Source organism: Sesamum indicum, linkage group LG6, assembly GCF_026168435.1.
Source record: "Sesamum indicum cultivar Baizhima isolate 11 linkage group LG6, ASM2616843v1, whole genome shotgun sequence".
In the NCBI taxonomy this organism is placed as follows: domain Eukaryota; kingdom Viridiplantae; phylum Streptophyta; class Magnoliopsida; order Lamiales; family Pedaliaceae; genus Sesamum; species Sesamum indicum.
The window spans coordinates 21,273,460-21,297,734 of record NC_142662.1 but is presented as its reverse complement, the minus strand read 5'-3'; the positions used below and the strand labels follow the sequence as shown (position 1 = coordinate 21,297,734).

At 34.4% G+C, this 24,275-nt stretch overlaps 2 protein-coding genes across 2 annotated transcripts; one reads left to right on the top strand and one right to left on the bottom strand.

Moving 5' to 3' along the window:
• Positions 1-1,282: 1,282 nt before the first annotated feature.
• On the bottom strand, positions 1,283-11,977 carry LOC105163900 (LRR/ubiquitin-like domain protein). The gene is made up of 10 exons (XM_011082420.3): positions 11,682-11,977; positions 11,481-11,575; positions 11,046-11,207; positions 7,746-7,856; positions 7,543-7,643; positions 6,346-6,483; positions 5,942-5,990; positions 2,595-2,660; positions 2,346-2,465; positions 1,283-1,530 (listed from the first exon to the last, which is right to left on the bottom strand). The coding sequence occupies exons 1-10, from the start codon at positions 11,851-11,853 to the stop codon at positions 1,417-1,419; spliced, it is 1,128 nt and encodes a 375-aa protein (XP_011080722.1). The 5' UTR covers positions 11,854-11,977; the 3' UTR covers positions 1,283-1,416.
• A 3,412-nt stretch (positions 11,978-15,389) lies between these two features.
• Positions 15,390-16,799, top strand: LOC105163901 (uncharacterized). The gene is made up of 4 exons (XM_011082424.2): positions 15,390-15,712; positions 15,822-15,912; positions 15,997-16,123; positions 16,200-16,799. The coding sequence occupies exons 1-4, from the start codon at positions 15,399-15,401 to the stop codon at positions 16,619-16,621; spliced, it is 954 nt and encodes a 317-aa protein (XP_011080726.1). The 5' UTR covers positions 15,390-15,398; the 3' UTR covers positions 16,622-16,799.
• Positions 16,800-24,275: the final 7,476 nt, after the last annotated feature.

The window sequence follows — 24,275 nt, the reverse complement described above, 5'->3', positions numbered from 1 at the left end:
GACAGACTTTATACTGTTGGACATAGTCACCGAGCTTATTAACTAGCCCCTAAACCTTGACAATTCTACACTATTGCAACCATAGCGTTCGACAGGGCTGCAACTGAGCCCACTGTTCAAACAAGTGTGGCAATAGTAGTAGAGGGTCTGAGATTTTTCCAACAGTAGCTCAATTTGTGAAGGACCTCTCTTTCGTTTCCGCAACCCACCACCTCTTCGACAACTAGGATGAGCCGGTGACACCTTCAAGGTACCTATGGTGGGTGGAGCACCAATGTTAAAAGAGATATGGACAGGGACAAGGTTAGTTTCAGCATGGGTCAGCCTGGTACAGTCTGCAGGTTGGCTAAGAATGTCAAGTAGCTAGGGAATTAACAGTAGAAGTATGTGACTGGGCGCCATGCATGGCGGGTTGATTAAAATGGCTTGGTGGGGTATTTGCCAGCCTTGGGTGTCTCTAAGTTGGGCAGAGTAGATTTACGAGGGCCGAATGAAGGTTAGGTTTGATCAATTTACAGTAGGCCTAAAACCTTGTCGGATTTTTCAGAAAGTTATTTAACGTGTTTGACACGGATTAGAATACGGTTATGGCTTGTTTTATAATTTTAAGAAGTATGGTGGTTAAAAAGAAAATACTCAATTTAAGTTCTCACTCCTTAAGATAGTATAAACACATTTTTTTTTTCTTTCTATCAGTTTTATTCCTCTCTTTTGTCAATCTTTTGCTCTATTACCTATATTTCATTGGGAAAACTCAATAAAAGATAAATTCGGGTATATATTTCAAGCTCCATTTACTTACAAAAATGAACTTAGACTTTAAGATATGTTCATATTATTTTAATGTCAAGTTCCGTTCTTTACTTTATTGTATCAGATATTACATAATTCAATTTTATGAGAATATATATAATAAAATAAATGTTATAATCGTGTCGGTACCATGTTGACTCACAATTTCGGAAATTTTCTGTATCGCAATATCCATGCCATTTCATATTCGTGTTATACATGCATCACAACAAAAAATATTAAGGGAGGTGGATTTACTTTTAGAAAGCCAATACTTTCATAGAGTTTCATGTAGCTATCCCATATCACTGAAACACTTTTATTTCTTTTTCCAGTTTTCTTTGAAAACACTGATGCACAGTAAAGATTTGAGCCTAAAGCTGCACCGCTAGTACTTAAATCCCCTTTCCTATTCTGGAGTATTTGGACTCTGAAAGCAAAGGAAAATTGGAAATCCAGAAGTAATACGATATTACTAAAGAATCCAAGCTATCATGAAACTTATATATATAAGCTCATTAAGAGTTTTGAAGGATCAATTTGGTTATTCAACCTATGATGCCAACATATCCTGACAGCACCTTTTGATGATCAGTTTCACTGACTGAAGGTTAACATAAGTCATTACCAGTTTCTATCAGCACCTTCATCAAATTCAGAAGATCCAGTGACTCGAAAATCAAGTTGTTTTTGATGCTTTAAGCGACGACGCTCATCGAAACTCTCCCATCCTTCAAACTGCAAATGAGAGTTATGGTTACAACTTACGTGCAATAAAGGCATGAACTTATTACACCCATTAGTTGATTAGATCAATCACCCATGCCATTTGTCACTGTTCTTGGCACACCTCTGCTCAATAAGATGACTTACTTCAAACGTCAGTAATATTAAGCGAAAATAATCGACATGCTGACCAAGATGACTTATTCGTCCTTGGATACACTTGAAAAGATATTACAAAGAAAAAAGAAAAGAAATACCCTAGAGTCCAGCTTCCCTTCACTTTGCCCCAACCCCCCACTACCGATACCACAGGATTTGAGAAGAGGTTGTAGAAGGGTAGTCGTGGTATTTGAGGAGCCGTGGATCGACTTCATAGAGAATTTTGAAATGGATTCCCTGTATTCATGGCTATGCTGGGAATATGGGGGGAGATCTTATAAGTAGCTCTCTGTCAAACTTCAAAAGGGAGCAGGCTACTAAAATTTCATCTATAGTATCATACAAGATTCGAGTACAAAACTTGCACAAGTACAGTTAACTGTACATTTTTACATATAAAGGGATGTTCTCAAAGAAATTTCTGACACATACCATTGGATACTAAACTGAAGAAGGTAATTTTCCACAGAGGGGGAAAAATGGATTCCTACTGCCTTTGGCTCATGCCAGAATATTAAGTATGGCAGCCTTACTGCGAGGAGATGTCTGTGTAATTATGACTAGTTAACTTCAAGCAGTATCCCTATAGACAGGCAAACCTAGGGGACAATGTGATTATCCCTAACAACCAACTGAACAAAATGTTATAAATGGCTAAGGATGTGTACCTGGCGGAGAAGATCCAGTGTTATTTCTGTGCCATGAAGATCCAGAATTGAAAGCTGTAAGCACATCTTAAATAGGGTATTGGGCAGGGATTTCAGGCCATTATTACTGAGATATAGCGCCTAGCATTGAAAAAATTGAACTTCAATAAAATGGTTTTTCACTGTAAAGTTTCCTGGTGGCTTGTTGGTAATAAAGGTCAGCATGGACAGAAAAGAATTTAATGAAAGCTCACGAGATGAATGATTTACCTTCAAGCTTTTTAAATTGCCTAAGGTCTGTGGCAACTCAGCCAGGAGATTACATGAAAGATCAACCTGCAGAAAATTAAGCCTGGTGAATGAAGTTATATTGATGAGATTAGGAGCAGAATTTGTGATCCACATTGATAATTATGATCCCAGACATTACGACTAGTATCTCAAAAAACTAACAAAGTGCATTCGAAATTTGTTGCTGGTGTGAACGACAATTACCTCCCATCTAAAATAGTTACACTTACCAATTCCACCCTCTGCAGAAACCTAAAATCTAAATTTGCTAGTTCAGATACCCCGGGAACTCATATTGACTATTTGCTTTGAATTATAAATCAAAAAATTAATATGACCTTTCTGGCCTGGGTGTCTTCATAGTGTATAAACAGTTTGGAAGGAGTCTATTTATAATGTTTATATAGGCAAAGGGTGTCTCTATAATATATCCATATTAATTTTCATTACTCTAAGAATCATAAAATCTTAAATGCTAATTGCATTCTCGTTCTCTAATTATTAATAAAGTGTTGAGTCTTGGAATTAGCGCTTAAAATATGTCAATCACAATATTATGTTGCTTTGACACAGTTTAAAAATGCTTATGCCTATGAAGCATGCCCACCCACCCCTCCCCTCTCAAGTCTTATTCTCTCTTCTCTCTTTCACCCCTCTCTGACTATCATTGTCTCAGCTTTCTCTCTTCTAAAACTCACCCATCCCCTTCTCTCTCCTCTTACTCTTTTCTCCAAATCATCGCCTTCCTCCCTTTTTTTCCTGTCACATCCTACCTCTCTTCTTCACTTATCCTCTCATCCGTTCATTCCCTCTCTCTGCCTCTCCCTTCTGCTGCCCAACCTTTCCTACCGTAGTATTCCCCTCCTTCCTTTCACTTCTCCCTGGTTGTCACCTCTCTCCCCCTTATCTTTTAGCACAAGGGAAAAAGTAATATTAATGACAGTGTACCAAATGACAATGTAAAAATTGTCACTAACTACATATCTTAAGCAACATGAAACTGTATTTTGTCATACTAATGGTTTTCACAAGTATACTAGTGGAATGGAGGTTGCACATGTATCATGACAAATTGAGTCACAAACTATTAGTGATCATTTGTTTTCACCAAAATCATACATATGTACTAGTTGTTAAGGAAGATACTCTACAAAATACTAGTTTTTTGTCAATATTCTATTTATCAATGTTATTATACTTAATATACGATGTTAACCACCCTTCACATTATCACTTAACTTTTTGACATATACATCATCACCTCCCTCAAGATGAAAGAAAGTAACCGCTGAAAAAGATAAAAGTTGAGGAAATAAAAAAAGTATAATTACATCTACACCCTCTGACCTTTGGTTTATTTACACAAATCAACCCAACATTTTGAAAAATTAAGCATACAACCATTAAAAACATCAACATCATTTACACAAACCACCCCATTTTTTGGAAAATTACATAGACCCTAGAAGCGTCAACAGCATTACACAAACTACCCCTACTTTTTACTTTTTGGTTGTCTTCTATAATTACGCAAAAGAAATTGGTGGTTTGTGTAAATAAACCATAAATCAGAGATTGTAAATATAATTATCCAATAAGAAATGAGAGGAAAAGGTAAACTACAAAGGAAGATGTTTCCGTATCTCCTGCATAAGATTAAGCCTAATTACTTTTAAAGCAGCCTCTCTTTTTTGCATCTCAATCTTGAAACACAAGAAAGGGCTTGACCAAATATTTTTTCTTAGACAAGTGTAGGAATGATTGTTAGTCTACTATATCCTTGAGAAATGATAACCTTGAAAACAACCAACAACAACTAATTTTTGTCTTAAATAAATAACCACTTTCATGTAACGCTTATGTTATGGAATTAGTGTGGTTACATTTCTCCCTTTCATATATAAAATTATTATTTACACCCCTACACTTTAAATTTCACTTAAGGTAGTTTTCCAAATAGCTGGGTTAGAGGTAAAATAGAGAGTTCACTAAAAATTTATTCATGTCATCCTTTCCCATCTAAACCCCTAACAGCATGTGAAGTTTAATAAATGAGGTAACTTAAAAGGTTTTGTGATTAAGAGGAGGAAAAGAGTTGATAATACCTATTACATGAAGGTAATTAGTTACTAGGATTAAATGCACAAAATCACCCCGTATTTTCATGAAATTGTTTAAAAAAAAAAAAGAACTTATATGAATGAAATAGCTTAAACACCCCATTGTAATTTCAAAAATGTTGCACCAAATTTGTAAAAGCACTGCCTCTAATAATGAAATAGCTTCAACGCCCCATTATAATTTCTAAAATGCTGCACATATGCTCGTTCCATCAATAAACTTTAACACCATTAATTTTTTTCCTAAATGGTGCTTCATGCCCTTGCTTACCATTTATTACCTCTATTTTCAATAACCCTTTTCATTGATAAATGAGAGCTAATGGATGTGATCAACTGTTAACAACCATTGAACCTCAAATTCATAAAGACGAATGGTCCGTGTTCCAAGAATTTTTTTACTTATTATTATACTTGTATATACGTATATATGTGTTATTAAAAGAATATAATAAATAGATATAAACATATATCAACCATTGAATCACGAAATCTTACAGATGAAGTGTCATAATTTATGTTTTTTCGAATTTTATACTTAATTCTTATATATGAATGTATTATACATATAGATTATATGAAATAAATTATGAATATTATAGCAACCATTGGACCAAAAATTCCTAAAGATTAAGGCTCAATATTTTATATTAAGTTTTCTAAGTTGATAACTCCATAGTTTTATAATATATAATAGATAAAAATATAGTATATTAATATATCATAATTGAATTATATTTGTATATATAGATATAAATATTTGAATTTGAAAAATTAGTTTTTTTAGTATTTTAATCTTTAGAATATGATTTTAGTTTAATTTTTAAATTTTCATATTTGATTCGATATGAATATATTTTATTTTTTGAAAATTTAAATGTAAGGATTAGTTTTTGTATGTTTCTCTTTAAAAGATAATATTTTAATTGTATTCCTAAGTCAGCAATTACAAAAGGGGGTAAAAATAGTCATTTTCACAAGCCACAAAGTGGAAAGGGGTAAAAATCAATAATTTTCACGCAACATGTGGTCACAATTCTATCAAAATTTAAGGGAATGAGGGTTTTATGCTAAATATAATACAAGGGGGTTTTTAGGTCATTTCTTTAATACAGATTTCTTTTGCAATTTTGCGAAAATATAAAGTGATTTATACATTTATCCCATAATAATTATTATAGAAAGAAGAGAAGAATAGAGTTGTACCTCAACAAGAGAAACGCATCCTCCTATACTTGTAGGAATAGTTTTTAGCCTGCATTCAGCAAGACACATCAAGCGATGATTAAAGCATCATTAATTTCAAAAGAAGAAGATCAAAAGTGCCATTAATCTAAATCTGGTATGATTTAACCACCAGTGCCTGTAAACAAAGCACAGCCACAGTGGGGAAATTGGAATGTGATTCCCACTGCATATCTCTAATACAATAACAGAGTAGACTCTCAAAGAAATGAAGTTCATGATATGCAAATACAATCAGTTAAAGAAGCATAAGAAAAATATGATCAAATAAAACCTCTACCCAATCCTTCCAGAAGAAAAAAAACTGCTAGCAAGCAGTATATGCATATAATTTTTTCTGATAATATATTTTTTGGTCAGCAAACCTGTTATTCTGGGCTTTTAGAACCTCAAGCTCCGTTAGAGAACCTATTTCAGTGGGGATACACGTTAGCTTGTTGTTTGAAATGTGAAGTTGTTTCAGGCATGTAAAGGCACCAACAGCAGAAGGCAATGTGGTCAAACTGTCAAGGAGAAGAAAGAGTAAAGCTTTAAGCACATGTAGAATGGAATTGAACAGGAAAAGAAGAAGTTTTAATATTGCAAGCTATTCATTTGCATAACAGATAAGTGAAACAAACTGGAACAATTTGTCCGATGGAAGGCTTTATGGTTTTAGGTGGACCTGGTGGTGTCCAAATTGCTATTTTACTCAAAATCTGAACAATCTGCCAGTTAACAAAGGCCATTGACTATGAATACAAATGAAAAATATAAATACAGCTCTAATACAGCAAAACTTGGAGACACTTTTGATGATTCATTTTAAACACTGTCACAATTGCCTGTGGGATGAAAGTGAAGAACCTAATGCAATTCCTAACATAATGTAATTAACTAATCACAAAGAACATTGACAGCTAAACCTCTAGCGATCTCATGAAGAACACTCTCAGGCCTAATTTTTCTTCAATTGGAAAAGGAAAGTATCTTTCAGATCACTGCATCAGTCACAAGAATGTCTGAAATTCTAAGTAGAGAAACCAAGCACTTTAAACCCCAATAACTATATAATCTCTAAGTCATCAAATCACACAAGCAACAGAGTACTTTTCCCTTGGCTTTGATGTAGTCAGTTAACTACAGCTAGTAAGCTCCACCTTCAAGCTGAGCTCTTTTAACTCTCCCCATTTTCTCTCTAGCTGTTACCCTTTTGTTCATGTGCAAGTATACAAGTGAAATTTTTTCCTTGGAATGCTAAAACCAGCTTTATGGTCTGCTTAGTCCTTACCAAAGTGTTTAGCCAACTCTGCTCGCTACCATATCATACAACAAAATTCTCTTGACGCTATTGTTAAGAGAACACAGGAAGGAAAGGAAAGGGCCATGGACTTAGGAAAGAAGGATCAGAGGCAGGGCCATGGAGATAACACAGGAAGGAAAGGAAAAATAGGAAGCTGCAGATATCAGCACAGAAAAACATATAGTATTCATTATTACAGTTATAGTAGATAAGAAGTAAGCGTGAACTATTTAGACCACAATTGGCAAACGAGAAGCTGCAGGAGTATGAATACACATACTTATTTTGGTTCAGCGATAGAACCGTAAGTAACTTCAAAGATGTTAATCCTTCCCAACCAATGGATTTGTCCAATAGATCATTGCCGTTAAGAAGCAATTTCTACAGAAGCATTATAAAGAGAATGAGGCAATGTGTGAACAATCCTTGACCACTTATAAAGGTATAGATATTTTACAGTGAAAGCAAATACAGTTTGTGGACCTGCATGGAGCTCAAGCAGCCAACTGCAGCTGGCACCTCAAGTAGAGAATTTTGGCTTACATCAAGTACACGAGCAGAAGGTCCACAAGTCCAGACTTCTTCAGGTATAGTCTTGCACATCCCAACGTAGAAGTGTGAGCATTCTCAAAGGTGAAACAGAGCGATCTCACAAAACATTACCAACTTTTGGTTATATTAATGATGCTTCAACAACAAGCACCTCACCCAGATCTTAAAAAGATATTCAAGTGTGATATCCGAGTGCAAGATGCTGGAAAGTACTAACATGGTTAAAACGTGTGCCCTCAGTGTCCAGCACATGTTGGCACAGAGATGTCCACGCCTTCATTAAGTGTGTGTCTAACACACAAAGACACGTTATTTTCTCCAACAAAATTTCTGAATCAGAAAAGGCAAGTTGCTGATGCCTAAGATGAGTATAGCGACACGAGCTGACTACTTTATGTAACTGTGATACATAGAAAAAAGAACTATATGCTTTCATCCATTATAACTGGTAACTGATAAACAAAGTTGGCCCACATTGCAGGAAGACAACTCATTCTATCAAGTTTTTCAGTGATGTTATCTAATATACTATATTCTTACAATGAAAAGGGAAAAATGAGAGGAGCCACAATAGACGCAAAATGAGGTGGTTATGTCTCTAGTCCAACCCTTTGATTTCCTACTTCCCAGATCTCAGTGCTTCAAATGCTTCAACATACATGTGATGAGCTCTGGCCACAATATCTTTTGCCACTTTGATTGCAAATAACAGGGAAAATATTTGCGATGCAAAGACCATACATGTCTATGATCAGGGGTATCCGTGTACTTCACCTACTAATAGCAGTTCACAAACAGTGGAGTTGCTTTATACTTCTAGTTTATCTTATCTATATGGAATAATTGGAAGTCTTTCTACGCTCTTACTGCAAGTCTTTCAAACTCGATAAGATCTTAACCATACAAAATGTTTTAGTTGGATTCTTTGCTCATTCTTTTTGTAGCTATCAGGAATCTCAACCATTTAAAACCATTTGATTGCTTGGTGAGATGACCAACTAACTGAATTTTTGTACTGTGTTTTAATTTACCAACTTAACAAAACCTCGAAGACAAATTTTAACTACCTAATCTCCTAAGAGCAGATAATCTTATAGTTACTTAGATTACTTCATGACCATATGATCTCCATTAGAATTTTAAATAAATCAACTATCTAGATAGATCAAACATGCAAGTGGGCGATGTGCTAAATTGCTGTACACCTTAAAATGTGTCATGAGAGACCTACAAACCACATCAATTGCATCACATGACAATGTACTTTAGTCAAGTTTGGATGGTGCAAATGTATACGGACAAGTAGGTCTACTAGCCTTTTGGACAACAAAATCAACAATTTTCGTTCCTAAACTAGAATTCAAGCACTTCAATTTCGTAAATAGGAATTAATTACTTTATGTACACTTCCGTTCAGAGATCGTTAACTATTTTCTTTCATCCAGAGAAGAGATAACATATCATTAGGGAGTCAATTGAACCCTTCTATTACAAATGTACGATAAATCTTATGATAGTAAATTGGACAATTGACCCCAAATAATTTTCAAATCTAAGTTAAGGGGTAAAGACAATGAAATTTTATTTGCTTCACATTATTTACATAATGAATCCTCCTAGAAACACATTTGAGAGAGCAAAATATTAGAGAGAGCATGCTGATTAGTTGTTCTTCATTTCCATTTTCCAATCAAGTTCATCATTCTATTTGCATTGCATCCCTTGTTGATACTTTTCAACAGAAAGAATTTAACTGTAAACCTTATTTTCTTGTCTATTTCAAGAGATTTAAATTTTATCAGTTAAACAAGGGTTACTGAACAGACATATTTTCAGAATAGATGAGAAAGAGAAACTACTAAAATGTTGATAAATAATCATGTCACTGAAGTTGATAAGATGTGTGTACCATCTTTAACTTCTTTATCAATCAAAAAATAATATTTGATTGGATGTCATTATAATAGCTCAATTAATAAACATAAAATGTTTTAACCTGACTACTTATTAACCCCAGTAGCCAAATTTTCTAACTTCTCCAATGCTTTCATCATTTGTTTCGGTTTGGCAAAATAAATTTGAATTCTCCAACCTTAACGTGTATAAATACACGTCTCTCAACACTTGAATTTCTACTTAGTGAAGCTAATCAAAAAGGCATGCTGGACATGAACTACTAACTCTATGTTGGTTAACACAGAACTTCAATTCAGTTTCCCTACTAAATCATTATGCTCTTTTTATCATTCTAATGTAGAGACATTAAACACATACTTGTAGAAAGCGAATTTTAGAGTTCAAAACCAAGCTTAAGATAGCAGCAACTTCAGGTTCTCTTAGGTTGACTCATTAACAATGCCCATTAACTTGAAGGAATGCAACTTTTACAATAAAGTGTGGGAAATTGAGTTCTATTTTACATGTAAGCAGAAGTAGTAAGTTGTATTATTTATAGCCGACCACTTCCAAACAGAAAAGTAGTACTTAAGCCATTGAACTCAAGCTTTATGTTTCAAGTATTAAGTTGTGAATCCGTCACATATGATGATATATGAAAGATACACAAGGCCTTTGGTTAAAAGATCAACCAAATTTTTACCTCATCCCACAAATTTCATGGTGATAATTAACGTAAGTATTACACCAAAATAATGGGTATATACGTTTTCCTATTCTAGCCTTAAATGTTACTTCTAAATAACATCAAACTGCCTATCACGAGGTAATGACACCGGAACCACAGGCTTCAGCCAAAATTGGTCTTCTAATTGAGAACTCCTCAACCAAGCCTTTGCTATCTTCTAATTGATAAGAGATAATATATACTTCAATTTAACTGACAATATTGGAACTGATCAACATTGTTTAAATGAATTCCGTCATTAGATAGATTGCCCCAAAGTTTTAAATCCGAAGAGACCGCAAATATTCAGTTATGTTTTCCCACAGAAGGTTACACTGACATAATTTTCTCGAGATTCTGCTACTCAGTTCTATAATGGAGAAAACCTAATAGATCCTCCTTGAAAAAGGTTCATTTCTACCAATCATGATTATGTGTCATTACACATTTTTTATTCAACTGCATGCAGCTAGAGAAGTTCTGATCAAAGAGAAGCAGGCAAACAGGCAATGTAATTCATTGAATGCATAAAATGACACTAAGTTTGCAGAAAATAACATAAAAACCCTAGATTCCTCGAATTCCATGCTCAAGATAACTTTAGGTACCGTGAGACCACAATCAGACAACGCTATCACCCCTGTGGCTTTCCAACGTTCAAGTTGGCTCTTTGTGACAGAACCCTCAGACCTCTCTTTCTTTCCTCTTGTGATATCATTCACTCTCCGTACACTAGGCAACATCACTGCCTCGTTTTTCACTGGACCATCCTGTTCCAAAATATCCAAAACAGACCCTCAATTAACAAAGTCCACTGTGAAGCTCAAACCAAGTAATTTTAGAATATTTCAAATTCCCCCAAAGTTTTAATTGAACTATTTAAAATGCTATGCGCTAGATCCTTCCTCTGTGTGCTTGTAGGACGAAGAAATAAAAATACATTCATTCTTCACAAGAATTTCGTTAAGCTCTTAAACAAAAAGGACGAAACTGGAAGTATCAATTTATACAAAAAAAAAAACCAACAAACAAAAGATACATGCCCCTTGGTGGAGACCCTGGGAAGCCATGAGCATAATCTTGGACCCATCACTAATCTCCGAGGACGCCAATCTGAGGTCGTCGGACAGAACTTTCCCTTAAAATTGTGCAACTTAACCAGCAAATTAGAACCCACACATCCTAAACAAAGTATTAAACTAATACAAGAAAGTAAATGAAAAAAAACATGTCAAGAGAAACACCTTTGAAGATGAGCTTTTGGCCCCGAGGGAGGACATTGGTGAGCGGTTGCAGTAGAGATTTGAGGTCCTTGATGGTCGAGTCTGCGCCGATCTCAACCGGTATAGATCGGCCGCTGAACTTTATATTCAGCTTCAGTATACTTGCACCCTGCTTTGCGTCTTGCTGATCCATTCTTTTACTCCCTTAGCTCACAGACTAACGATGCAGCAGCAAAATTATTTCGAGAGAGAGTGAGGAACGAGCATTATGGTCTTATAATTTTACGCTTTGTTGCTATCTTTTTCTTTCTTTTGTTTTTTAACTGGTCTTTTTTCTTTTTTCTTAACTAGGGGTTGATCACATAGAAATGCCTAGAGTTTATGTACTAATAATATCATTTAAAATTAAATATATATAAAATAATTAAATTAATATTAAATTCATAAAAAATAGTGACAAGAAAATAAATGAAGATTAAAAAGAATAGGATAACTATTTAAAGATATTGGGAAAGGGGGAATTTTTTTTCTTTTTTTTTTTTTTTTGATTGAAGGTAAATTACATTAATAAAAAAAAGTAAATACAACAAATGAGCCCCAACCTCTTTATGTCCGCCAAGCAATTCTCCAAATTGTATAAGCTACAACAATTTCTATAGAATATGGCCTATAATGAGCTAACAATTTAAGTCGAACTTGTTCTATCACTAATCTCGCTATAGTTTATTGATCCCTACCGTCTTGTTGGAAAGTCCTCATATTTCTCTCTGCCCAAATATGATAAATAAGTGAAGCTAGTGTGGCACGATTTGCTACATTGACCAAATGTGAACCTCTCCACTTACTGGCCGTACTGTACCCCTTGCTACCAACCAATCCGAGGCCAACTCCACCCAACCTCATATTGATTACTCCGAATGCATGCCAAAGCATAATGCAACTATAAAATAAATAATCTTGTGTTTCAAGAGTCTGTTCATTACACAAGGTACATATGGTGCCAGCTTGAAAGATCCACAGTTTATTCAAAGTTGAGTATTTTTCATGAAAATATTGCGAGTTATCTTATGAGGATCTATCAAAAGTGAACACCAAACAACCGAAGGGGTAGTAAGATTGAATAATTAATAAGCATCCGCTGCATTGTACGTTCCAGAAGCATCTCTCCTTCGCACCTCATCTCCATTTACTTGCAAAGATGGGAGATCATGTTGGATCTCCAATAAGATTTCTGGCGTAGACTCAGGCCAACACCAATTGCCCTTAGCAATAACTTTCGAAACCTTGGAGTCTGCAGCCAAGCATGAAACTAATGGCCCACAAGGATGCCTATGTATCAGGAAGCCCAAAGGGTGCCAAGGTCCTTCCAAAACCAAATTCGTTAACCTGTGCTAATTCGAAATCGAACAGCAGGCCTCATGAAGTCTCTAAGCTTAAGGATCTTCTTCCATTGCCATGAACCAGAGGATGAGGTAGTGTCCCATAAGTGCCTGCACTGCAATGCCCTTATTCGCACTTGTAAGAGATTTTATCCCTAGTTGACCTGCCTTCAAAGGTTGACAGGACGTATTCCATGAAATTTTGGCCTTGTAACGTTCCCCAGCATGAGCACATAAGAACCTTAGAATTTTCTGTTCTATTTAGTTGGTAACACTGGATGGTAACACAAACATGGTGGACCAGTAAACACTCAGCGACACCAAGACCGATTTAATCAATTGAACCTTCCGGCATAGGAGAAGTGTTTCGAGCTCCATGCCAGTAATCTTCCGTCAACTTTATCTAATAGTGGCATGCAATCCGAAATCTTAAGTTTGGAAGCCACCAAAGGCACCCCCAGATACTTGATAGGGAGAGTAGCCATTGGATACGCAACCACCTCTTGCAGTTGTTGTGAAATGCCGGCAGCAGATTTGGAGAGAATAATATTGCTTTTCTCGACACTAGCCCTTAACCCCGATAATGAGGAGAATTTGTGGAATGCTTCCTTCATCGGTGTAATAGAGGGTTTTATAGCTTTACAAAAAAGGAGCAAATCGTCAGCAAAAGCTAGCATGAAGAGGTTAATCTCCTTACACCTCCAGTGATATTGAAAACCTTTTGCTAATGAAACTTGATACTTAGTAATGGCATGAAGTAGTTCCATAACAAGGACGAATACATACGACCAAATTGGATCCCGGAAGGGGCGAATCGGTGGCAAGGCAGTCAAACCAATATATGAAGTTTATAGAGGCTTAATTTTATTTTGGAATTATGTTAGACCTGATTAAAAGTATCTGATGGACTATTGAGTTTTTATCATAAAAGAGCAAAATGGTAACTAATTAGGCTTAAAGACCAAAATCACTACTATTTTGAAATATAGAGAACTAAAAACACCATATCAAAAGTTAGAAAATCAAAATTACCAATCCCTTAAAGATATATATACGACCAAAATTACAATTAAAACTTGCAACTTGGTCTGTTGCACGTCATCAAATTCACTGGAAGCCCCAATTTAGATACCAACATGACTGATGACGTGAAATTTTTTTGCCAAATTGGCCGTAAAGGACTAAAATTTCTAGATTCTTAAAATTATAGGATGAAATTACAAATTTAAATTTGAAAAGGGTAATTACCACCCCTAACTTACGCATTCCCCCCCCCCCCCCCCCCCAAATGATAGGAATACATATATGCAGAATTGACATGTTTATTTGTAGTATAGATGTAGATAATTGATGTAGACTATCCATAATTTTCCTATACTTGTATACAACTAACCTCTATTTGCCATAGTCACGCATATATGGGATGTATTCTTTATTAAATTTTCAATTGACAGCTTGTTCATTGCAATTACATAATGAATGTTTCATTTATTGTGGAACACCTGTAGTTGTTAATTAGGGATAAGCTTTGAAGATATACAACATTAACAACCTTTTGCCCATGGAAAGTATTTATCTATACTGAGTGTATAATATTAAATAATGAAAATTATACTATATAGTTAGCATTAATATGAATCCACTGTTAGTATATAATATTTAACTATTTGGTGTGTATAAAAGTGGTTATTGCAGGTAAAAATTATATATAACTCTATTTATAAAAAATGGGGTTTAAATGCAATTTATCTTCCAATATTGTCTAAAATGAGCAAATATCTTTTTGTGAAAAAAGAATTAACAAATTACCTTACGTGTTTCAAAAAATGAAGCAAATTACCCCACTGTCAATGGTTTAGATAGGGGGAGTGATTTGCTTCTTTTTATTTTATACAGGAAATTTAATTAAACAAAAAATATAATAGAACTTTAAGTTATACATACTTATATATCAAATATATTTCAATGGAGTATATTTCAATCACTAATATAACAAAACATTTGCTCTAGGAAGGATGGCCCACAAAGGGATATTCCAGTAATTTTGACCTAAATTAGCTCTGTCATTAACCATATTCCAAATTTTAAATTTTAACAAGTGAATGATGACATGAGGACAAACATGGCTGGCAACCACAATGACACCAGTCCAGTGTTGCAGTTATGGTATGTGTGTATATATATATATATGGTAGTAAGGGCACTACATTGTCTTTCTATATGTATACCATTAAGGGTTTGTTCCTCATGTACAGAATTCTCTCCTCTTTCTTTTTTAAGGTGTAATTTTTGTTTCCTTTCCAGGGTTTTCTTCCACTGACATGTTTGTTTCCTCTTCTTTTTCCAGTGCTGCTGAAGAATGGAAGGAATTAACAGCTTGCTCTTAAATCCCAATGCAACTGATGACAAGTTGAGAATCCAGCCTTACTTTCCTAAGACAGGTGATTTCAGGGACAATCATGTTACAGATTCTTGTCCGAGGTTTCTCCACAAGAATAATAGCATTATTCCCAGACCAGATTGGAACGCAAAGATGAAAATGAAGATCCCATATGCATTCCCACCCCCTGCTAATGTTCCAAGATTCAATCTCAGTCTTGATAAAGCAATCGAATATGAGCTAAAACACGGCCGCAGATTGGACCCTAACATGGACAAGAAAAAGCTTAGGAGGTGATGAAAACAAAACAAAAATCTTACATTTGTTTGTCACATGATGCGTCTTAATTAGGACATGCATGCAGCAGACTAACGCCATGACTTGTCAATCTTTTGTTCCCAGAACCATATCAAACAGACTCTCCGCCCAGAGATCTAGAATCAAGAAAGCTCAATATATTAATAAAATGGAAAAGATGGTGACTGATTTAGAGGTATAATTACATATATTTTTCCATGTGGGCCGAGATTTTTGTTTATCTCAACGGAATTTGGAGTTCTATTTTCTGGATTTGCAGGAACTGATATCAGTTCTCACCCCACAAATCGAAAGCTACAAAGAGATGCGGAAGCAACTGCTGCTGCAGAATGATTCACTCCAAAATCTCGTACAGCTTCATTTGAATGAAGCCAAGCTCCGTGAATGTAACGATGAAAGCACTCCTTTTTCTTCACTTATTACAAAGTACTGTTTCTTCTTACACCATCTTTATCCATGCAGTTGAGCTTGAACAGAAGCGTGTCGAGGTACGTATGCTCAAAGATCTTGGGAAAACTTCAAACAAAAACAACGAAGATTCAAATTCTGGGTCACAACATAAGCAAGATTCTAGTTCCAAGCAATTCGAGAAACAGCCATTTCCGTGTCTTGGCTTCTATCAAAATGGTCTCCAACATCTACAGAAACTTTGGCCCAATCAATTTTGCCAACAGCAACTTCGCAACTCTGGACAGCTGGTACAGGAAGGACTGAAAACGGCACCAAATCTTGGCCTTCAGAAAACTAGTAAAGATCGGCCACTGTGCTTTAAGAATAGACAACCCACTGAGGCAGCGTCGGCACAAGAAAAGAACCAAGAGGAAGCAGAAATAGATGAATATCTCAACTTTGAGGCACTAAATGCCGTTGCAGCAAGTGTTTAAAATTACACCCCTTGTTGTTGTTGTTGTTGTACTTCAACTTCCGTGTTAGTTTACTTGTATGCTAAGTTCTTTCCTTTAGACTACCCTTATAAGTTATGTTTTCTCTGATGTAATTTAAGCATGTCCGGATTGAATAGTTAGAAGATAGAAGAGTTTGTCTGACAGCATACAATGATTCTATGTTTCATGCAAAACCAACTTAGAATTGGATCAATTAGTACATCAAAGTATGCTAAATGGATATTGTTGTTATATAGTTTTGATAATGGCTAAAGTTGTTGAAATCTTACCAAAACCTGAAATGGGATGCTGCAAATTTTGTGGGGTATATATACTCGTCGACTAGCTTAGCACAGTCTACACTTACCACACAGTTCCTTTCGTAGATGGCTTTAAGGAAGAGTCGATAAACTTGGTAACCGACGCAGGCGCTCAGTCACACATTACATAGCATCTGAAGCTCAACATATATGCCAAACAGACGTAGTTCTCTCTGCTGCTGTCAAAGAAAATTACAAGTATCTGCTTTTCTAGCGTTTTCAGAGACATGACGGCGAGCAATACAAGATGGACTAAAAACTGAATACCAGGAAAGGACATTTTTATACGAGTAAAAAGTTGTAGTAGAGCAAAACTTTGTACTAAAAACCTTTTTATTATATGTGATATAGGTTGCAACGAGTTTTGATTGTATATAATTAATGAATTTGATTAGTAAAATTGAATATTAAGTTCATCCAAAATTTTGAATTACTATAATAATCATTGAAAATTAAATACAACATACAGTAAACCACGTGAAATGTACATGATTTATTCCTGCTATTTTTGTAGAATTCGACACAAAAAGAATAAAAGTACCAAAGTGCCCGAAATTACAGGACTAAAAATATATTTAAACTTTTTTCTGATTGTTTAAAAAGATAGAAATAAGAAATTTTTTTTGCATCTTTTGCTAACTATATATTCCAATCAATCATTATTGTTGATCCATACACAACTCTAAAACCCACCATTCATTTTGAATATTGTTTTTTAGAAAAATTTTATCCATTTAGTTGATGACACACACCTTTTAGCAAATACTCCCTCTTGATTTTATCTTTAATTAATTGCAATATTTAATATCATTAATTTGTTTCCAAAAACTAGGATCAACAACAATATAATATGAATTAAATTCAGCACGAGTTTTTTTTTCATTTTTTCGGATAATAGCAATTTAAAGAAATTAGAAATATTTATTCTTGTTCCATATCCGGTCTTACATTTTCCGCATTCAATCATACTTCTTTCACATTAGGTGTTGCTTAAGTAATCGATACAACAAGCTAACTTTTTGTCTCTTATACTACACAAAAGAAATACGGGATTTTGGACGATTTTAGAAATGATTTTTGGTCATTTAGAACGATCCGAAATTGAAAAAATTATTGAGTTGGATTTTGAGACAGTTTATGAACCATCACTGCAGACGATATTACTAATACTTAGGAACGTTGGTGAAGGACCACCCCAATTTGACACGGTCATTGTAGCATATTGATTTTAACCATTCCTAATATTGTATTTGAATATAAAAATTTCTTTTATTTAATTGAAACATATTGGATAATATTTGGAATGGCTATATAATTTATTTTGGGTTATTTTTTGAACGATTTTTGTAATACTGATGTCTGAATTTTGTAACTGTATTTATTTGTATTGATGATGTATTTAGGAACAGTCTTTGGAATTATTTGGTTGTCAATTTTTTGAAATAGTTTTAGGCTTTGTTTCGAACAGTCTCTTGTAACTGTTTTAGCTAGGAATGGTCAATTTTATTTAGAACTACGTATTTAAAATTGTTTTAGCATTTGTATTAAAAATAATTTTTTGTTTAGATTTGTAACATTTTTTTTACTATTACTAAAATCTTTCTAAATTTTATTTTATAATAATTTTTTTATGAATTATTTAATTTATATATTTAATAAATTTTAAAAAATAATTTCATCAATGTAATAAATTTTAATAAATGATTTGATTTATATATTTAGTAAATTTTAATAAATTAATTAATAGATTTTTAATTATTTATATTTATAAATTTAATTAATTGAATAAATATGAAATAATAGAATGTAATAAATAGTATGAAACATTTATAATTAGAAAAAGCTATTATTTTTAATATAAGATATTATTCGATTACAAAATTAAAAAACAATTAAAACATAATCTAAACCCTCCTCATAAGTGCCGTCCATATCATCGTCGTTCGGCTCCAGGGGGTTTGTCGGAGGTTGTGTTGAGCGGTAGTGGAAGCGGTCGGCTTTGACGGTCCCACAATCAAGGAGTTGGTCTGCATTTCCCTGATCATGGCCATCATATTGACCATCATTGTCTCCAGTCGGCCGATGCGGTCCTCCATAGCCGGGTTTGGTTGTGGCGGTGGCGATGGCGACATTGATGTGTAGGTCCAGATGGAGACGTGGGCCTCAGAACACCGAATACACAGCCTTGTTCTTGCCCCCAACTGCAGCTAACCACAGCTGGTGCTCGGTCATCGTCATGAAGCCTCCAATTCAATCAGGGTATCAAGGTCCTCGGTCGTGGGCTGAGGGTGATGATCCTCCATTAGCTTCTAAAACGTTTCTTGCAAGACAAACAAAACTATTAGTACTTTATCTCAAAATTATTTTTAAAAAAAATAAAATTACAAAAGTACTTACTGCCACCTCAGCCGCCTGGGGCCGCTCTAGCCACCGTCCCCCTTCTTCTTGTAGCATCTGGCAAACCATTTCATCTGCTTAGGCAGTTGACCGAACTCTGCCTCTTATAGATGAATAAAATAATTAGCATAATATTTATAAAATAATGATAAAACTTAAAAAATAACATAATATAATTACCATCTTTCTCTTGTGCATGACGAAAAGGAGGCTCCCCCCACGGTACACAATAGAGGATACCACAGGGTTGTTCTTTCGGTTCGTCTTATTCTTCATGGATCCTCCTGGAAGTCCGCGCTGGCCCAGTACCCTTGGAGCTGGAGCTATACGTTGTGGCCAGCCTAAGTGGCTTGACCAGACTCAATCGAGCGACGGGGAACTTCTTCTGAATGTATTTGTCGACCCACATGTGGAAGACTTAGAATATGAAGTCATCGTCATAATCCCACTAGTAGGTCATCCACATTAAGAAAATTAAAGAAAATATTAGTAAAATTCATTAAATAATTTAGATTATTTGAAAATACCAAATTAATTTAAAGTACATTTTCTTCATGCTCTCATACCAAAAATGTTGGTGCTCTGGCGACACCTACCTCAAACATGCCTAAAGGTGGGGAAAGTATTCTCGCACCATCGCATTGATGCGCTCCTGAAAGTTGCAGCCAGACTTGAAAGGATATGTTAATTAGTGATTGTTTAAATACAATAATAGTAAAAAAATATTTATAGACAAATTTACCTCGCATCACCGAACTGATATACTGGAGTTGATGGTGGGGGGACTGTTGGTGGTGCTGGTGGTGGAATAACCCATAGACGGGTAGGATCAGCCGCTGGTGTGCCAAACGGCTGTTCGGCCTCCTTAGTTGCCGGTGCCGCACCAGATGGTTCAGCATCATCTAAAGTCTACGAGACGGCTGACGGTCTGGCCGTGTCAAGTGGTGGGGGGTGGTCGAAAAACTGCTTTCCCAGCCTAGGAAGCAGCAGACAACACGGGTGGAAGTGGCAGGCCACGACTACGGTCACGACCACAACCACATCCACGACCACATGGTATAGGAGGCGTACCATTAGACATAATCTATACACAAAATAATAAGTACTCATTTTTGTAATTGTTGAAAAAATTAGCCTAATTTCATAATTATAAAAAAACATACCCGCACTTCTCATTCCAAATGTAGCAAGATGATTTAATATTGGATAAAATGCATAAAATTCCCCTGTGTTCTAAAAAGTATGCAAACAACACCCCCTTGTTTTCAGAAAAGGCTAAAACCCCTCCTATTTTGTTTTAGTCAGCAAAAAATCCCCCTTCTGTTAGCAACTAATGAGAAGTGGAGGAAACGCGCGTCTACTGCGTTTCGTAGTCATTTTCTACGGTTTAGGTTCATATTTAATGATATTTTGTACTAAAGTACCCTCTATGGGTCTATATAACATATGAAGGATTTTTTGGCTTGTTTTGTGCCTTCCTTTTGCCATTTCTCTATAAGTATTAAATTTTGCCATATTAAATTTAAATTGAAATATCAAATTATATTTAATTTATTTAATATTAAATATTAAATTAAATTATATTTAAATTCAAATAATTTTATAATTGTTAATTATTAAATCTAAAATTATTTTTAATTAATTAAAATATATATTTAATTACAATAATTATTATTAATTAGCCAAAATATTTAATTATTATAATTATTTAAAATATTCATAATTAACTAAAATATATTTTAATTAATATAATTAAAATTAATTAAAAATTTTTAAAAAAAAAGAAAAACTGTGATTTCGCCCCTCTTTCGTCGAAAACTTGTTTCTAAATTTTTGGAGCCGTCTGGATGAATTCCCAACAGCCAATGGTCTCATTCGAATCCTCTCTTCAAGACGAATATTTTCATACCTTCAATTTGAGTTTTCGTCAATTAGAGAGAGTGAGCTCAAGCCACGATAACCAAACATGTTTGTCGTCGATTCGTTTCCATTGGGTCGAATCTTAGTCTAAGACCACCATCAGACTCGTCTTTTCAAGAAGATTCTAACAAGATCGGCCTCACTCAATTTGGTTTACAATTATAGAGATATGAGGATTTTAACAAAATTGCGACGTCGACGACGGGATGGTGGGGGGGGGGGGGGAAGCCGGGGGTAAGGGGGTGGGGGGCAGCGGGGAGTAAGGGGGTCGGGTAGGGTAGTTAGTTTTTTTTTTATATATAATAATAATACATTTAAAATTTTTTAAATTATTTATATATAATAATACATTTTAAAATTTTTAAATTATTTATATATAATATAAGTTAAATAATTTGTTGAATCTAGACCTTTTATTTTTTTAAAATCTAACGGTTGGGATTAATTGATTAGATCTAACGACCAATATTTGATCAAAAAAGATCTAGCGGTCATTATAATAAGGAATAATATATATTAAGTAAGGGTATAACGGTCATTTTCTAAACAATTAACACCGTTAGTTGGATTTAACAGAGAGGGTGCGATTGAGCTGAGTTTTACAAAACACATGGGAGCTTTTAGCCTATTTTCTTAATAGGAGGATTTTTTTGCAGACTTTTTAAAATACAGGGGTAGTTTATGCATTTTGTCCAAAATAAATATGATGCAACTCATATATAATCAATCGAAACCACATTGAACTTATTATTTATTGTAACATCTTTCATCAATGGGGCAAAATTATATTTTGGTACCATTAAAAAAGGTTAGTTTTGTTTTTGGTATTACAAATTTTGGTACCATAACTAAAAAATAAGCACTTTTGGTACCAACTTAACGGCAGAGCTCATGTGCCGTGCACATGGGCCTTAACAGCCTTCAACCCCATAATTTTGGAGGGAAAGTCACGTGAATCTGAGAAAAAGGGGGAAAAATTGGTCTTCCAACATTCCATAATATTTTGGTACCATTAAACCTAAAAATAAGCCTTTTTGGTCCCGTAAAGTCATGTACGGTGCAAAATAAATAATACAACACATTCCAAAATAAAAGATAGAATCCCTAAACATGAAGCAAAATATATTGATTATAAATACACGATTTGAGCTAATTGAAACCTGATTTGACAAAACCCACTTGGCAAAATATATGCATTGCAATGCACAATTTTTCGCTAATTGACACCTGCCAAAAGACTTCAACCTATACAAGTATTTAACCTATTTGTAGATGTCTTTTCATTATGAAACTTTCTATAAAATTTTATTACATGATATATATAATACTTGTTAATTTTCAAATTTTTTGGAAAGTGTGGATAAATTTATAAAGTTCCTTGAATTATGCTATACGGTAGTGCCCTTCTCTGAAGAACCGTACTCTTTCTGAAATTATATGATAATTTTAAATAGTTCTACAACGATATATTATTTTCTGTATTAACTAATATGAGCCTTGAGTAACATATAAAATTTATAAGAATTTTCTATGGATGGCCAAATTTTAAAAATCCATCCAAGTAAACCGTGAGTCTGTATTGTAGTTATTCTTCAACTCGCTTTTGCAAATTCTTACACCTATTTGTTCAACTAAATTTTATTTGATATATTTTTATATATGTTAGTCAATACCTTTATCACTTTATTTAAAATTTTCAAAGCCATATACTAAATATATAGGTTGAAGTCTTTTGGTAGGTTTCAATTAGCGAAAAATTATGCATTGCAATGTCAAGTGGATTTTGGCAAATTTTTGTCAAATCAGATTTCAATTAGCTCAAATTGCGTGTTTATAACCAATATATTTTGCTTCATGTTTATGGATTTTATCGTTTATTTTGGAATGTGTTGCATTACTTATTTTGCGCCGCACATAACTTTATGGGATCAAAAAGGCTTATTTTTAGGTTTAATAATACCGAAACACAATGGAATGTTGGAAGACCAATTTTTCCTCCTTTTTCTCAGACTCACATGACTTTTCTAGCCAAAATTATGGAGTTGACGGCCGTTAAGGCCCATGTGCCGTTAAGTTGGTATAAAAAATGCTTATTTTTTGGTTTAATGGTACCAAAATCGGAACTTGCAAAATTTGCGGTACCAAAAATAAAACTGGCCTTTTTTAATGGTACCAAAACACGATTTTTCCCTTCATCAATGTCATGATATTATTAAAAACAACCTTTGAACGAACTAAAATAAAGTAAACATGTATGATCACCTGTTTAAAATTCTCTAGAACTCATATAAGATCCATAATCTAATTAAATTGAACTGAACACAATCCACTTTAGACCACAAATTAAAGCATCTTAAACGCAACTCAATCCAATCTAAAATTAGATTGATTGTGCTGAAATCATTGATTTGAACCCATATCGCCACAACTAGCCACATCAGAACGACATGAATGTAAGTTTTTGACCTAGGATGCATTGTATGCCCAAAGTACCCGACCTGATCGTGTAAAATGACGTGAATATTTTCCACAATTTCTGAAGGGCGTTGAAATTGGATGCTCGAAAGACAAGACCTGACCTGATTGTGCAAAATTGACACGAATATTTTTTGCAATTCTTAAAAAACTTCGAAATTGTATGCCCAAAACACCCGATCTAATCATGCAAACTCGACGTGAATATTTTTTTGTAATTCGTGAAGGGCATTGAAACTGTACAGTTGAAACACCCGATTCAATCGTTCAAATTGACGTGAACATTTTTTATAATTTTTTAAGGGCGTTTAATTGTATGTTCGACCGAAATATTTTATGTAATTCTTGAAGTGCATTGACATCTTTTCGACAGATAAGTGGGTGGATCTCACATCAATTTTGTTACATGAATGCAAATTATACTTGAAGAAATAATAAAACCAAATAGAAGGTGATGATAATCAGACAAATTATCCAACCACAATATGATTAATTGAAGAAGAGAATTCAAACTTGGCATCTTCCTTCACCAAATGATCCCC